We start from the raw sequence: 18030 nt of genomic DNA on the forward strand, positions 1-18030 counted from the left end.
TATATTGATGACTTAAGGTGTGAGAGACAATTATGTGTAGCTAATTGTATTTAACGCTCATTTTTGTAAAAATGAAATAATGTTTTTGTGCATTTTTTCTTAAATTGAGAGCGTTGTTGCTGACTTTAGTATCTCGGTTTCCACTTGAGCCTGAGCATATCTGTGTGATGTCTCCATGAGATCTCTATTAATGACCATGCCCCGACAAAATTCAATATGCCTTTCATTTACCATGACATTGCAATTAATAGTCATGTTAGCACATAGAATTGTCAATGCAATCTTCAATGTCATTTCTACATGCAAATAGCAGGCATTTTCATCCTTGCAGTATAAATCATCGGATGAAAGGCTTTTCCGCTGAGACATGTTGACATGTATGCAAACACATTCTCAGTGATGTCCTCTCCTGCACATCTCAGTACCAGATTAATTATGCAATGGACAGAGGTGAAAGAGAAGCAGTCTGTTTTAAGTATAGTGTTATAAGTTATTGTACATTGTGGTAACCATACACAGACCTGACAGGAAAAGGTTTCACACTTCTACAGCTCATAGGTTGTATAACGATTGGAGTGCTTTACTAATAATTAGCTTTTCAGTTTGAAGTATAAAGGTTCACATGATAAATAGCCTGTGTTCTTGATTGAAAGTGGTAGCAAATACTGAACGCTGTTTAAACAGGACCCCACAGAGCTCATGGGGCTGGTCTTCCCTGGCTGATTATGTCTAAATAATAAATAAATGTCAATCTCTGCTCTGGCATTTAAGATGGACCGCAGCTAAAGCAAGCATTGCCCTGTTAAACCAACAATCTTTCAGTTAGTGGTGGTGGAATGCAGGGATGTAGAACCTTCTCTACATTTCTGAATCCTCACACTCATCTTTGTAAGCCCTACCCCCTGCTGTCATTGTTTTAAGCCAGCAGAGTGGCATGCATAATACATACATAAGCCAGTGCCATACAGGATGCCCTCAACTGTCTTACTGGAAGTTATTTTTGCAGTCATTTTACTCCAGAAAGAGGAGCTGATATTTAAAGAGCACATCCAGCAAATGATTGCATGTCTACAGATTACACAAAAAAACCTCCTCTGTCAGGTTTTTTTCCTCTGTTTTATCAGAAGAATATAATCTTAGGATCTTATGTAGGACCAGGGTGAATTGCTTACCTGGTGTGCCACCTCTGTGGTGAGCAGTCACTAGAGCATAGGAGCCCGTGGCCTTTTTTGCTTGCCGTTTCCAATGCTGTCGGCTTTGTAAGTAATACCACTTGCAGAAATTCATTCCGAGGTTTTAAGGTTTCTGTTATCTCACCACCCACACAATCTCCTACAGATGGCCAGTGAGTCAATAAGTATGTTTCACGTTGTAGATATGCCTCACCTCTCTTTACTATCTTTACTGCTCTCAGACAGACATTAATAACAGACCTTTGAAAGAACCTGAGCAGTGTCAAAGTAGTTTTCTAGTCCTAACTTACACCCGCCACCTCACACATATGAATAAACACACATACATACACAGACACAGACACAGACACAGACACACACACACACACACCCACACACACTTTGCCAGCATGTGAATGTGGGCTGCTGTTTGTATTGTTTTTGCACTCCTCAGGCCTCTTGTTCGTTTTTGGCAAGCTTTTGTGAAGCCCTTCTCTGTGGACATATTGTATGTTCCTGTATGCACAGGGGTAATTCTATGGTGTACATCATTTTCAAGCTCCCTCTGCATGTTAAAAATAGAGACTAAAGCATTTCCACCTGGATTTGATGTGAAAACCAGGGAAAAGAAAAACTAAACTAAAAAGCCAAACAGAACGCCAGCGGGTAAAATAAACAAAGCCATCATTTTGCATTGTGTCACTTGTCATTCATATGTTACAATACACTTCCCCTGGATATTTATGGATGGTATGACAGTGTTTATTTGTGCTGGGTTGGTGGATTTGTCAGAGTGAATTGTGGAATCATCCATAGTTTCTCTTTCTGCTTTATGTGGATGTGACCTTTTTACGAAGATTTATTTTTCTCCTTATAAATCTTTCAGAATGTCCTGTCTGCATTTCTTTGTCTTTAAGCCTTCAGAAACCAGAGGTGTTTTCTGTCAATGAAAGGCATGATACAAGCTTGCTGGGTTCCCTACAGGGACCATTGTCCAGCACTCCCTTGGAAGGTTTCCTGTCTGTATACCATGACCTCCTGAGTTTGAAACTCCAGCTTTGTGCTGAATTTTTTTTGTTGTTTTCATCAACTGCAGCAACGGTAAACAAACCAATCTAAAATTGGAACGGAAGCGTTATAAAGTCCCTTGTTGAAATATGAAATATGACAAGAGACTATACATAAAGCCATCTTGTTTTCTGGAGTTTACTATGCAGAAGGTGTTTATCTGTTTGAAGAGATTAAAACAAGATTAAAACAATTCTACTTTATGAACATCACATGATCCCATTATTACTGTCTTACTAATTGAGGAAGAAGGGATGCCATCAATCTCAAATACCATCAAGGTATTAAGCAACCCGAGAGGACACTTTGGTTTAGAGAAATGGGTCATTTAGAATTGATCTACTATCAATGTGATATAGGGAGTGTAGCCCTGAGCCAGAGATGTTATTCATTTTAATGTGGTTACCCTAGTCTGGGGAATAAACCAAAAGGCTAAATATTGAACAGGCTTACACTTTGTTGCTGGCAAATTATTGACATAAGATTTAATAATGATCTAGTAATTTATTGACTGCATAGCCCTTTGAGCAAAATATGTCCTTGATGCGAATTCCACTGTAGTGTGTTCTGCGTGCATCTAAATATTAGTTGATGGCTGAATTAGAAATATGACTTTCACTGCAGAGTAATTATTACTGATAAAAATTCTAATAAATTAAAAATGATGCAAACTACTGACACAGTTCACTCTTGCTAGGGAGTTGCTTTAACTACACATACAGGTTTCAACCACTGCATAGGGGATACAAAGAGAATAAATGGAGAGGGGACAAATGGTAGTGAGTGAACTCTTACCCTTGTACTGGACTGAAGGAGAGACCCTTCTCAGTGAAACAGTACTTCCAACAAAGATAGAACACTAAATGGTAAAATGGACTGCATTTATCCAAAGCGCTTTACAATTGATGCCTCTCATTCGCCAGAGCAGTTAGGGGTTAGGTGTCTTGCTCAAGGACACTTCGATACGCCCAGGCTGGGGTTTGAACTAGCAACCCTCCGACTGCTAGATCTTTATATTTTCTGTGCTTTTCAGGCATGAACATGCTTTTATTTATGTTGCTGTTATGAATGCTAGCACTGGCATGTAGTTATGAGTATTTCAATTATTGTTGAATTTATTACTGTCTGATTTACGCTACAATTTTAAAGCAGTCTGACATTGGATGTGCTGTTTTGTATGTATTTTTTCAATTTTTTCAGTTTTTTACCTGTAAATCTCAAATTTCAAGACTCTCCCCCCAAACAATTGAAAGAGCATCTAATAGATACCACAATATAATTCTCGAGAGAGTCCATTAGTGTATAACAAAATTGTCAGTGCACTGATTCGCTCTGTCTCTCAAGCAAAAGGAGATTTACTGTGAAATGCTAATGAACACATGCAGATGTTGCCTGTGTCCTTTGAAGAATTGGATCCTACAACTCCAAGCGCATAGACTAGGACAAAAATGGCATTTCAAATTGTTTTTAATGTTTTTATTTTTGAAGATTTGTGTAAGTCTTTGGTGGAGGGTTGATCTTGAGTCATTAAATATTCTGCCACTCAACATTTCAAAACTGCAAGCAACAAAAATAAAAAGAAGAGCAGGAGATTATATATATAATAATGTGCATTGGCTTAGGTTCACAACAGCTCCCATCAAAGAATCCATACACTGTATATAGGCAATCACAGCTAATTCATATAAATCAGTCACTATAAATCACAGCAAGTCAGTAAATTTTAGATCACGACTTGTAGCATTTTGACAGAAATGATTAAAATTCAAGGTTTTAAGTGGCAGTAAGAACTGATAATGCTTTTCAACACACACAGCTCAAAATGGTAAAGATGGAAGAAAAGTGTATCTGGATAGTACCTGGACGGGTCCCAAACCCTGAACAAGATCATTTGAGGTTAAATAATTGAAGGAAAACTTTTGGGAAAGTCATACAACTCATATTAGGAATGGTTCTGCCTTGAGAACAAAAATAAAATCACCTGTCACCTAACTAGTTTTCTCCATTTTTCATTCCGCAGACTGCCTTTACGTGACGGACTATTTCACCCGTACTCCTCGGAAACTGAATGCTTTCCGGTCATTTGCCAGCGTGGAGCTGTTCCACTTCAATGTGCCTGACGACACTGTGGTCGCTGTCTGGAACCTTATCACGTTCAAGGAGCAGGGTGGCACGTTTGGAGACAGCTGTCCTGACCGCAACGTCACCGTGTGAGTGTGGGGCTGTGCCGGGACTGTAGACAGTGAGGGCTTGGGGGACATATCGCTGCATAACTGAGGCAGAATGGAAGTTGAGTGCAGATAGTGAAGGGATGTTTTCATTCTGCTTGAGCCCACATGTGCTTCTTTACATTTAGAAACCATTAATACATGCTCATACTCTATGCATTATTTATTTATTTATTTTCTTACATTCAGAGACTGGAAAATCAAGGAAGTCAGCCATTTTTTTAAAAATTCTTTGCTCTTGGAACAGGAGTTATTACTCTAGAAAAAAGGTTTTGACCTTGAAGTTGTTCTGCATAAAAATGTGTACATCATTTAGTTGTTGAACGTTGTTAATAACTAATTCAAAGAATCCTTCTGACTATAGGAAATGTCCACATGATTGATGAGCTATCTACATATACACTACATGGCCAAAAGTATGTGGACACACCTTCTAATTAGTGGGTTTGGCTACTTCAGCCATAACCATTGCTAACAGGTGCATAAAATCAAGCATACATCCATGCAATTTCCATAGACAAGCATTGACAGTAGAATGGGTCGTACCGAAGAGCTCAATGTCAAAGGATGCCACCTTTCCAACAAGTCAGTTCATCAAATTCCCGCCCTGCTAGAGGTTCCCCGGTCAACTGTGAGTGTTGTTATTGTGAGGTGGAAACATCTAGGAGCAACAACAGCTCAGTCACCAAGCGATAGGTCACACAAGCTCACAGAATGAGACTGCCGAGTGCTGAAGCGTTTAGTGTGTAAAAATAGCCCGTCCTTGGTTGCAACACTCACTACAGAGTTCCAGATTGTCTCTGGAAACAACGTGAACTGTTTGTCGGGAGCTTCATGAAATGGGTTTCCATGGGCTGAGATGTTCAAAAAGTGCATATGGGTGTGATGTTCAGGTGTCCACATACTTTTAGCCATATTTTTAAATAGCGTAGTCACAAAATTGGTTAATTTGCTATAGTGACCATCAGGTACAGTTGTGTTTAATGCATAATCCCTCTGTGCTTGGAATGGAGTGCTTAGTGAAACGCTTCTTATATAGCCAGTCCTTATCACATATTCGAAGAGAATAAGGGTGCTGCATCTCCTTTTAGGGGGAGAAATGTTTTTTTTTTTTTTTTGTAGCACTCAGATAATGCGGGGTTATGTAATTAATCTGGTTCTTGTATGGCAATTGGTGGATATATAGAAGGATTAGTGTGGGAGAGACAGCAGGACAGCTGAGGCAAAAGATAACAACCATGCTTTACTACTCCTGGATCAATAGCTAACTTCCTGCTCAGTGCTGAGGATTCTCATTAGGCACAATTCAGCCGAGGAACCAAACAGTTGTATAGCTCCCAAGGTCTTCGTGCGACATGCAGAGAATTGCTTCTCATAATTTAACAATGCAGCATTCAGTTTAGAGTGCCTCAGTGCTGGGAGTCCTCAATGTACCTTGGTTTGAAGCTGGAGGATGGTGCTTGAAAGGCACTGACATTAGAGTGACACTATTTAGAGGCAAACAGGCAAACTTCTCCAAAACTTTACACCGTCTTTCTCTAGAAATCCAAACACGTGATTTTCTGAGAAGTTTGAATGTTTCTGGTAGCCTCAGAAGGCCATACAAGGTGCCTTGAACTCATAAATTCCTCAATAAAAATTGCATACTTCCATAGCACTGAAATATGAAATGGACAGAAATGGACATAACAAAACAAAATAAATAAAAAAAAAACTCTGTAACTGTTTAGTAGCACATCGTGTTTTAAATGTTAAAATTTCTTTTTTCTGATAATGAATGCAACAATACAGCAATACTAATGTGTCACCGTAGACCAGATTACAGCTGTAAAATGGCCTGACTTGACATTATATGTGTAAGAAAAACAAATACCAAGTCAAATGGCCTGATGCAAGTTATGTTCACTGTGGACCCAGTGATTAATTGTGCAACATGGCACTTTGTGGGTCAAATGTCCAGTTGAAAAAAAAACATAAATTTAAACATAAATTATTCCTAAAAGTACGGCAGTATGATGCTTTTTTGTATTTGTTATGGATTTTTTCAATGCGATTCCCACCATAAATGTATGAGTGATCTGTTGATTTGATCTGCAGGTATTTCCGATCCGGGGCCCCACCCGTAATAAATCCCCTCCATACTCGATTTCCCCATGACACCATGGTCCCCAGTGTGTTTGCAGTCACCCTAACATGGACGCTACCCAACAGGACAACTGGAGTCTTCAACGTCACCAGTCCCCTTCCTGGGGACTGGTTTTTAGCTGCACATTTACCAAAGGATGAGGGGAAGATTTCTGTCAAGGTAAGTCTACATCTGACCTCATAGACATTTTTGGATGCATCCCATCATCTGTTGGGAACATACTTGACCATCAAACACTTCTTTTATGCTGAACATACAGAATATGTTTTTAATGTTTATCAGAAAAGACTTTCAGTCAAAACAGCAAGTGCAATATGAAGGACTGATGTCACTGGTGTTGCCCTGAAAACCCAAATAGTTATTTTGATAGATGAAATCTGACCATAGATGAAATCACTGTAAATAATAATGATAATAATAATAATTTCTCTTAATATTAGGAAATCACTAATGGAAGAAAATCAAATTTTAAAACATTAAAATTAATCGAAGGAATGATCAGTCACATGAGTATCACCGGTACAGAGCGTAAGCACCATACTGTAGGTCTGTTACATCCACCATATGAGTCACCACAAAGATGATTAAAGATGAATACCGCAATGTATCACCACATAATGAGAGTCATGAAGAAACTAGATGACAATACTTTAATAATGAGCTATAAATACACAATGGCCATTCTGACAGAATTGGCCTGGACTTATGCTGTCCATAATTATCCATAATTATCCATACCTGCAATCCCGCCAAGTTCTTCAAGTACTTCTCAATTATTGCTTTTTGCACCACACCTACCCGCCGTTCACCGAACATATACACTGCATTATGATATATACCATCTACACGTTCAGTTAACCGGCTACAATATTGCAAAGCCATATGGATTCCACAGGAGCTCTTCTGTTATCACCCAAGAAATTTCCTAGTTCCAACAGCTAGTCTGTTCATGGCCTAGTGGTCAATGTTATAGTCTATAGACTATGGGGTACTAGGTTCAAGCCCAGCCAGAATCAAGTTTCTTTAACCTGCTTTTTTCCAGGCTGGGTAGCTAAATACATACATACCAATACAATTTGGACATATAGACACCTATTCAATAAACTTTGACTCTCACAAACCCATCCACACATATGTTTGCCTGTCCATGTACTGCATGCTTATACACACAAGGCCAAGTGACTTGAAACAATTGAGGAAACATTGGGAAGCATTGCTTTGGAATACAGCTTATTTAATTTTGGTGAGGCAAGATAGCATATATTGTTTGTAGTACAGTAACTTGGCGTCATTTTGACATCAATACATTTAATGGCAGGCCTAGATTTTGCCAGTTTGAATGAATGAGTTATAGACAGTGTATGTCTTGTATGTGTGAGTAACTTGACATTTTTGTATGTTGAAAACATGTTTTTTATGAGATAATGTTTACATGTAGGATTCTAATATGAATATAATGTAAATATGTAACCAGCTAAAACCAATTTGAAATATTTTTGTGCTGTGGTTAAATTCACATCATCTGTATTTAACAACTGTATGTTATAAACTGCAACCACAAACAATGATCCATGTAGGGATTTGGTTAAAAACAATGCTGTGTGTGTTCTTTGTTTGTGTTCTTCTTCACCTTTCTTCAAATGCTGTTGCCTTGTGAGATCAATTGCATACCCTTGGATTGTTTCCTTCCGTGCTATTTTGAAAAATATTATATAAAAAATATATAAAAAGTCACAGTGTATGTAGGCTGTGAAACAAGGTTTATAAACAATGTTCATTTTACAGCACAGAACAGACAAAGAAGCCAATGAATCACTGACTTCCTGTGCAGTAATAACATGGCTCAGTAACCTCACCAGGAACGTGGGTTGTTTTGAAGATACTTTGACAGCACTGCATGCACAATAAAGTCAACCAGAAAATACAAAGATAAAGATTCCACAGTGCCTTGTGAGGTATCACAACTGAATCGTAAATCTGATGAATGTTCAGATTTTTAGGCACATTTAAAAATTGTTGGCGAAACTACAGAATAATGTTTTCTGAAAATGCTCTGAGAATGTTTGATGTCAATGACTCCCACTGTAGGCAGAGACACCTCCCAGAGCTATGGGATAGCCTGAGCTGAGAACTTGGAGTCTTCATTATGATTTGCTGTTTTAAGCTGTCATAAATAACACAGTTCATACACACGCACATCCTTCCCTTTTCCCTTTCCCACCAACCAGAGAATGACGCAATCACCCGGTGAAAATGTGTATTCTTATAAATCTGGACTACTAATCTTTCATTCCTTGATCTTTTCCTCTACTTCTAAAAAAAGTTGTCAAAGCTATAAATCACAAACAACTTGTGTAAAGAAAATACATTAAAAATAAATTTCAAATTATATTCATTGACTGAACAAAATGTCCTGGCACTTGTTCTCATTGATCACAAAACAGTTTTGGTTGTTCACTTATTTATTTATTCATTTATTTATACCAGCCTACAGAAGCATGACCTTTTACTCAACATTCCTCTTCCCTTCACTCCATCTGTAGGGACTCTACGAGGAATGTCAATACCTCTTTCAACCACAGCTCATTGTCCAGAGGCTAATTGGTATTTCAGTGCTGTACCCTGGATACTTCATAGATCAGATGATCCCAGTTCACAACAGATCAGTACTATACAAGTAAGTGGCTATTACTTCCATACTGAAACATAAACAGCACCTCAGTATACTGTGAGACAGAGAGAGAGAGAGAGAGTGAGTGAAGCAGAGAGAGAGAGGAAAGCAGAAAAAGAGAAAGAGAGACAGAGTGAGAGAGATATTTCATATGGTCTATGAATTTAAAGCATGTTCACTGAGCAGAATGATTGTGGCTCTGTAGAGTCATACTGTAATGTATTTTCAGCACAGCAATGCCACCCCTTCCCTACACTCTGCTCCTCATTCTAGGCACATCCTGTCTCTCCTTGTCTGCTCTGGTGGGTTCCAGCGTTCATTAATTTCAAATGTGCTCTCTGCTCAATTAGCAAATAAAAGATTTTTTTCTAAGAAATCTGAGGGAGAAGGAAAAATACAAAAGCCAAACAATATTGACCGATTATAAACAGCTCCATTACCTACCATAATGTGCTCACTGTGCACTTAAATAGCACTGAACACCATAACATTTTTAATCTCCACAATTACAAGCAGTTTTGTGATGGAATATCATTTACTCTTTGGGGTAACAGATCTAAAATACTGTTAATATGAAAGCGTGTAATGCTATGAAGAGCTCATACTTAGGATTGTAGTATTGAGTCAACTGTCTGCAACTGTAAATGAATTAAGTTGCATTCATATCATTTTTTAAACCTAATTTTTATCATATTTTTGGATGTATGATTACTGCTTAATGCATACTGGACCTCACATAACTGAACTGTTTTGCTTGTTTTAGGATATTCGTTCCTAACTACATCTCCCAGCTAAAAGTGCAGCTGGCTGACTGTAGCACGAGGAACAAAAGTACAGAGAGCTGCCCTTTGCTGCTGAAGATCAGAGCCAGGGCACCCCCACTTCACAACTCTTCTTCTGTGGACTGCCAAGAGCAGAGCATCTGTGAGCTGGATATGCCCCTGCACTCCTGGGAGCAATGGTACTACATCCTTGTGGAGAGGTACCTCGGTAATGTCGACGTCTACTTCCGCATCAGAGTCCGGGTCAAAGGTCAGTCCATTATGAAAAAATCTGCTTGTGGAATTTCCTGGCTATATTTCAGAATGTTTCGGGAATAAATAAAATTTAAAAAAAATAAAAAAACAAGTGCTTCATAATAATTTGATTAGTTTATCATTACGTCAGCTACATTTGAAGGTAAACCATAAAAGTAATGGTATATGGTGTATTTGTGTTCTCTGAGTAGGTTTTGGGTATTAAAAAATAATTGAAAGATACTTGACACTTGACTTAAGCATTAATGAGTTCTGTGTGCCCTGAAGCTCCACTACATCAGCATTTAGCTAAGCCATGAGTGAAATGATATCAAATGGTGTCACAGCATTGTGGTTGAAGTTGTGTTCTGCATGTAAATATGCACTGTAAAACCTTTTGATATTATTAAAACATGCACACATGCACAATTATATAGCAAACATGTTTTTTAGTGCACACTCCAGATTTACAGTACAAATCAATTTAATCCACCTACAGTAAAACTCTTGGTGCTTTTAATATGCAATTCACAATATAAATTGCCTTTTGCCACTTGTGCCATGAAACAAAATCACCCCAACCCTAACTCTTCCCAACACAAAAGATATACAATATTGCTTGAGTAAACAATTTGAGCAACATTTTTCTATCACAGGTAGTAAAATAAATCAGCCTTCATAGCTATGCCTCTGCAATAGACATATTTCTAAATAAAGGCCAAAACAAAAGTTGTTGGCAACCATTTTTAGGACACTATTGAATGGTACAGTATCTCCAGAGCGACTATGGAGAAATCAGTGCAGACTGCACAAATTCCCAATGCTTAGAAATGCAGACACATGCAGGTAGTAACTTATATTTTATACTTTACAAAAGCTGAATGGAAAACAGGTCAGACCAAGACTAGTGGCGCATTATTTTAGCAACATTTATGTAATACATTAAGGGCAACATGAGGGTTGCGTATGATGTATTGCAAACTTGTGTTTCCAGGAAAGCCTGAACCAACCCACCCAAAATTATTATTTTTTTTTTTTGATGTCGATTTTGTACTTGAAAAGCCATTCAGTTTGTTTTTTAACCTTTGTTCATTTAGCTTTTATGTGGTTTTCAATGACTCCCCAGACCCCTAAAGGAATATTTAAATTCAAAAAAAGTTCAATGAAATCCTTCTTTTTTCCAGTGTGAGGGGTACGCATGGCATTGCAGCCACGGGCACATTTTGCATAGCTTAAAAATTATAGATTTCATTTATGTGCTACTTTGAAATTGACCATGGATAAGATCTTTATATTCAGGCTGCTATCAGCTTTCTTTTTTTAATATGTCTCCCTGAGGCATATTTCCCTTTGATGGAATCAAGGACATTTGCAGAAAATAAATAAATAAATAAAGACTCACTGTACATGATGCAATACGATCACCCTAATGAACCCTTTGCATTGAAGGATACATTTGACAAATAATGATGTTTCTGTTGTGTATTTTGTACTAGTAAGCAGTTGGTCAGTTTTATGGTATAAAGGGCTCAAGCTTGCAGCTCCAATTTGAGGAACCGGCCTTATTCTCTACACCGCTTAGCTGATTTAATTACTCATTGGAGTCATTGCCAGAAATAGCTGAGGTGTTTGCTTTTCTGTGTGTGCATGCATATCTAATTCTTCCTCTCTAAACAATTTGTGCCCCAATAGTATTCTTCCATCTCTGATTCTGTTGAAATTTATGAATAGCAGCAAGGGTTTGATGAGCGAGAATTTTAAACATTTGAGTCTTAATTAATCAAAAATGGGCAGATATTGCCATTCTTAAGGGAAAAGTATCTGCTTAAAGTCAATGCAATTTAATAATAATTTTCAAAACCATAACAAATTTATCCTACTAGACTATTGACTAACTAATATATAATTTTCAACTTTTCATTATCAATATCATTTTTTTTATCATAGACTTTACTCTCAATATAACAATGGCCTGGAGAAATAGTTTTCTTAATTGGGCTGCTGATCACTGCTCATTAACAAAAGGCCTCTGATTTTTTGCCTCCGCTGAATGACACCTGGATAGACTGAGGCTGCTTGTAAAAGGATTTTCAACATCTGTTATAAGACAACACACCTTGTATGTGTACTTGTATTGAGTGTTATTTATCATACAGCATAATTGAAACATCAGGCAAGGTACTGAAGGATCAAAACATTTCAAGGTGAATCTTCTTTTATGATCACCTTGTTTATGTATTTTATTACGTTTGGTAGTGCAGTATTTAATGTTCGGCAATCTACTGTTCTCATTCAAGCCCATAATATACTGCATGCTATTGATGTTTCAGATAGAGAAAGGTTTTCAATAAATTTCAATTCATTTCATTTTTTTTATTATATGGCAAAAATAAATTTATACACCAACAGCTTGTTATAGAAAACTTGCGCCTTACTCAGTACATTTATTTGTTTGTAGAGGTTTTGTGTCCTGCAGTAGTATAGTAAGGGAGAAAGAAGGATGAGGGAAGAAGAAAAAAGGAGAGAATAAAGAGAATAAAGGATAGAATATGTTTTTGGAGCAATTCACAGAGCCAAGTCTTTTCCAACAATGAACACAATGATCTATAGCACACCAGCAGATGAATGGGATGTGTGATCTAAAAGCCTGGGGCACATTAGAAGTTTTCATCTTCAATTAATGTTCAGCTGAGTGTGCTTTAAATTGGTGTTCAAGCTGTAGCAGTAATATAACATAATTCCATAATTCCACGATACATTATTTAATCGTCCATAATTTCAACTGTGCTGACAGGTTTTTGTTGTTCGTCTTAATTGATGTATGTTGGTATTTATTGAGTTTATATTTATATATCTAGCCAGAGAATATCATTAGCAGATCATACAAGGACAGGATATATGATCTGTAATGCACATTTTGGGAATACCAGTTGGAGTATACTGGAAGTATACTGAATAAACTGTAGGGGGCAACCTTTCCTTTACCCACTTGATGCAGTGCAATATGGGGAAACTGTTTTATGATGTGGTATCGTATAGTTGGAATATAGTCACTGTATACAGCACTATACATAGTGTCACTAACAAGCTGGAGTACGGGTGTTTGTGGTTTCCTTCCTAGTCTAGCTCCATTTCAACATGTCAACTAATCATCATCCCTCTTAGTGTAAACAGTTCCTTAGCGCTTCAGTTTCAACTTTATCTGATGTGAGTTGAGCATTCTAGTACAAAATAGCCCAGTTACATGCTGAATATTATTTGAGGTTTAGGAAAGATATCTCCCTCATTTTAGAGTGATTGTGACATCACGATGGTTTGTTACTTTTACTTTGATAAAAACAGTTTGAAATGAATGAGTTAATGCAATATATCATCAGCCAGGCAGAAACAGAGCGGTTGGTTGAGACAGCTCTAATTAGAATAAAAATACAATATGGGACTCTCTTATTAGAAATGGGATGTGTGGTCTCCATGACTCCATCCAGGAATGAGACATCATATTACCATTTAATGGCCATTCAATTTAATAAAAAATGTGCCTTTATAATCCCATTAAAGTTGTTCCTAAATTAGGAAACACTTCAGCTGACAGCCAGAACTACCACAGGGTGCATCCACATGAATATTTTACCGTAGAAAATCCATCTCTGGAAAATATTACGCTCAGCTTTTCAATATGCCGTTAATGGTTATAAATAATTGAGAGCTGCAATCATTACTCAGATATTGTCTTTATTATCACTGGCCTTGTCTGCTTTTTCCCCATAATGGGGTCTACTTTTAAGCTTTAAGGGAGCCTGTACTATTGTAATTGGTTTCCTAAATTGTTCTCAATGTTAAAATGGTGATCTCATACCGCAGAACCTCAGAGATGCAAACCTCAGAGTTATGGACTGATCAGTATGGGCTACGAACCCAGCAATAGATTTTCTTGTTTATTGTCACTGATGATCTGCAAGCTGGGAATAAGTTTCTGTGGATATTGAAACTGAACCTAGCGCGATTCTGTGTTCAATACACCTATCATTTCAATGTGTTTTTTGACATGTTGTTAGATACATTTATTAATTAACCATTCCAGAAGCTATTTAAGATGAAATGGATAGTCAAATGCTACCAGCATATTCCCAGACTACTCCCCTTTGAACACTCACAGACACGGTGTATTTTATAATACCCCAAGAAACATTGCTAGCTTGCTTTGAAGGAAAAATTGACCCTGAGTATCTGTGCATCTAACAACACACATTGGTTACATTCTTTATGACATCAGTTTGTAATGTTTTTGTTATTAAGAATGATTTTATTTATTTATTTTTAAAAGCACTTGTCAACTGCAGACAGTTTATTTTTATGTTGCATCTTATTTTGTTGCATCATTTGTCAAAGGCAAATGTGAATATAAATGAATGTCCTGGTGAGACCCAGCTCACAGCTGGTTTGATTACTTGGTAATTAACTTATAGTACACTTTTTAGCTACATATTCCTGAAGGGCTTGTATCTCTGCAATTATAATGTAATTACACGAGAGAACTGTCGTACTTGCGCTGTTTCCACTAGCAATTAATCAGTCAATAAGAAGCTTAAGAAACACATACAAAAAAAAAAAAAAAAAAGAAAAACTGACTGAAAAATCTGTTGCTGTTTTTTTTTTCTTTGCCCCAAATGTATAACAGAGTTGGAATTAGTATAGTGATAATTCCATCACTGCAGACCTACAAGCTGTGCCAGCCAGTGGAGGTTGGGCTTCCCCCACTCCAGTTTCTTCCAAGGTTTATGGCCTTCCTTGTCTCTGATCCCTCAGGAGTTTATTTATTTATTTATTTATTTATTTATTTATTTATTTATTAGGCGTGCTTAATTTGTGAAAGATATGTTTTGTAAAATATGCTGTGTTAATAAAATTTTTAGATTTTATTTATTTATTTATTTATTTATTTATTTATTTATTTATTTATTTATTTATATATTTGATAATGCTGTATTAAATACATAAATTGATTTTACTATATTAAAATAGTAAGAATTGGAATTGCTGACAAACACCCAGGGATATGCAGTGAAAGACTAAACAAATTTATTTAGGCAGACACCCTCCTTTAATTTTCAATAATGAAAATGACAAAAGATCATATATCCTTACAGTCCTAATTTCTGCTTTATTGGACTGAAAAGACTTGGTCAGCAGCTATTTGTAATGTAGTTGCTGATGGAGTTATTTGAAGGAAATTAGTTTACTGAATCAGGATTTTAGCAGCAACACAGGACATTGAGTAAAGCTATTACAGCACATTATGCTGACTATAATAAGACAAACTATAGAAGAGCATTAAAGTGTATTTAATGCAAATTACAAAAAAAATAAAATAAAAGGTTGTATCCCAGTGTGCATCGGGCAAGAGGCAGGAATACACCCAGGTCATGTTGCCAATCTATCATGGGGCCACACACACCATTCCCTCACACACTCATACCTGTGGGCAATTTAGAGTTTCCAATAGTTTTATGGTCATAGAAACATAATTGTAGTTTGATTACACAGTGCTCCATGCAACACAAATTTGACATTTTTCAAACTGTTCTGCACTGAGCAGCCATATTGTACTTTGCTCAAGCAATAAAGATATTCATATATTCATAGAAAGAACTCGTCACGCCATGATAAGATCGGCAGTCCTGCCTTTTTATTGCTGAAAGTTACAAATCAGCCACACATTTGAATCAGTACTTTCAAAATCACATGACTTCACACAGAAACAGAGGACAACAAAATAACTGTAAAATATAAATGTGCTTGCTTGCTATACTCCCAAGAAAGGCTGAGGGGGACACATAGTGGAGAAAGCTTGGAAGGAAATGCACTCAAGTGTTTCAAAATCAAATATAAATATAAAAACTAGACCATAATAATGACAGTCTAAATTGACTTTGTTTAGTTGTAATACTGTCAACCACGGAAAACATCTTAAACGACCAACTCCGTGAAATTATGAAATGTATGCAAGTTGCTAAGCCGCAAACCGAACCGTACAGTACGGCTAATTCGTTTTAGAAGCAAGCATGTTTTCTGGTTTATTGACACTTTACAGTGTTACTACATTCTGACAAATAAAGCAGCACGTTTGGGGTGTTTTCATGTTGGGCTTGGCCTAGTTCAGTGAGTAATCTTAAGCTACGTATAATCCATTCTGACTAATTTAATTGTATTAGTTATAAAGAGGACCAACTATTCTATGATAAAACATTTCTATCATGATGGGAGTGCTCTCTTCCAGAATGACAATGCCCACATCTCCAGAGCATGAGGGGTCATGGTTGGATGAGTATGAAAATGACGTGAATCATATGCTATGGCCTTCACAGTCACTAGATCTCAGTCCAATTGAACACCTATGGGAAATTTACTTGTTAGACAGCACTCTCCACTACCATCATCAAAACACTAAATGAGGGAATATCTTCCATCCATCCAGTAGTGTTCCAGAGACTTGCAGAATCTATTCCAAGGTGCATTGAAGCTGTTATGGTGGCTCATGGTGGCCAAACATCTTACTAAGACACATATATGTATATATGTATATATAACAAACTACGATGTTCTGTGCATATGCAAAAATATTACATGGCAAAACAGGGCTCTTATGCCGTGGCTGCAACTAAAATGCATGGAAAGAAATAAAATATTACGTTATTTCAAAAACATTTAATCAAATACAAAACTATTATGTGCACATCCACCATTTAGCTAAATGTAATTCCTCTGGAAATGGTCGATGGCCCTAAAGTTTGGATTCTACAGAATTGTCTGTCACTATCAGCTATCAAAAATATAAGAACACAGAAAAGCCCAACCGAGGTACGTGGCCTGTCCAGCACCATTTTTGTGAAAAATATTTCATACATATAATTGTGAATATCCAGAAAGGGTATTGTTCATTCCATCTTTCCCATGGAAGAAATTGAAACCATATTCAAAGCTGGCAGGTAAAAATGACAGATGACTGAAGTAAATTAATTCACATCACACTGGCTAGTACAAACTGTAGAGAAATGATTAAACTAACAGAGACAATAAACAGAAAAACAAAACATAAAATATTTTGCACAAATAGATTGCCTTGCCAAAGACATATCTCTGCAACAAAGAACAAAGCAAAACAATGAAATACATATGAGACACTGGGATAAATAATTTCATTTGGGCACATTTTTATTATTTAAGTTTCTCAACCAGGTGTGGCTTATTTACATTTGAATTACAATACTCTTTCTTCTTTTTCAGGGATAATATTTCTTGGACACTCAATATTTCAACCAGAAATATTATTGTTTTATCGAGGTAATTTCAGTATTTCTCTTCAGAAGGCATTCTTTTACATTTGCATTGCTTGTCTTCTTAGTCTGTTGATGGCATCCAGTGGAGAGACTGTTTGCAAAAAAGAAAAGAGGGCTATTTCACAACAATCAGAGCTTTAAGTCCATGGGAGCTCAGAGCTTCAACATCAAATGCATAAAATTTGGAGAAGCAACAATCCCAGAGCTCAAAGAAACAGAATTTATGTGATATATAAATGAACAAGTTTGCTGCATCTTTCATTGACAGACTCAGTGCTTTCACATCAAATTATCAAGATAGATAATTGCATGTCTCGTTCAGAGAGTCCTTTTCATCTTATTTTGTTTTCTGAACAGTGAAAAAATACATTTTGCATTGGTAATTGTGAGCA

The 18030-nt window shown here is 36.8% G+C and overlaps 1 protein-coding gene across 1 annotated transcript in view; it reads left to right on the forward strand.

The window, feature by feature from the left end:
- Positions 1–18030, forward strand: part of LOC135239708 (transmembrane protein 8B-like) — a 50685-nt gene that overhangs the window by 14383 nt on the left and 18272 nt on the right. Inside the window, exons 2-5 of the mRNA XM_064308580.1 lie at positions 4261–4450; positions 6566–6773; positions 9158–9291; positions 10049–10317. Coding sequence (XP_064164650.1) covers positions 4261–4450; positions 6566–6773; positions 9158–9291; positions 10049–10317 — 801 coding nt within the window. The remainder of the gene's footprint in view (positions 1–4260; positions 4451–6565; positions 6774–9157; positions 9292–10048; positions 10318–18030) is intronic.

This window comes from Anguilla rostrata, chromosome 14 (genome assembly GCF_018555375.3).
Source record: "Anguilla rostrata isolate EN2019 chromosome 14, ASM1855537v3, whole genome shotgun sequence".
Classification (NCBI taxonomy): domain Eukaryota; kingdom Metazoa; phylum Chordata; class Actinopteri; order Anguilliformes; family Anguillidae; genus Anguilla; species Anguilla rostrata.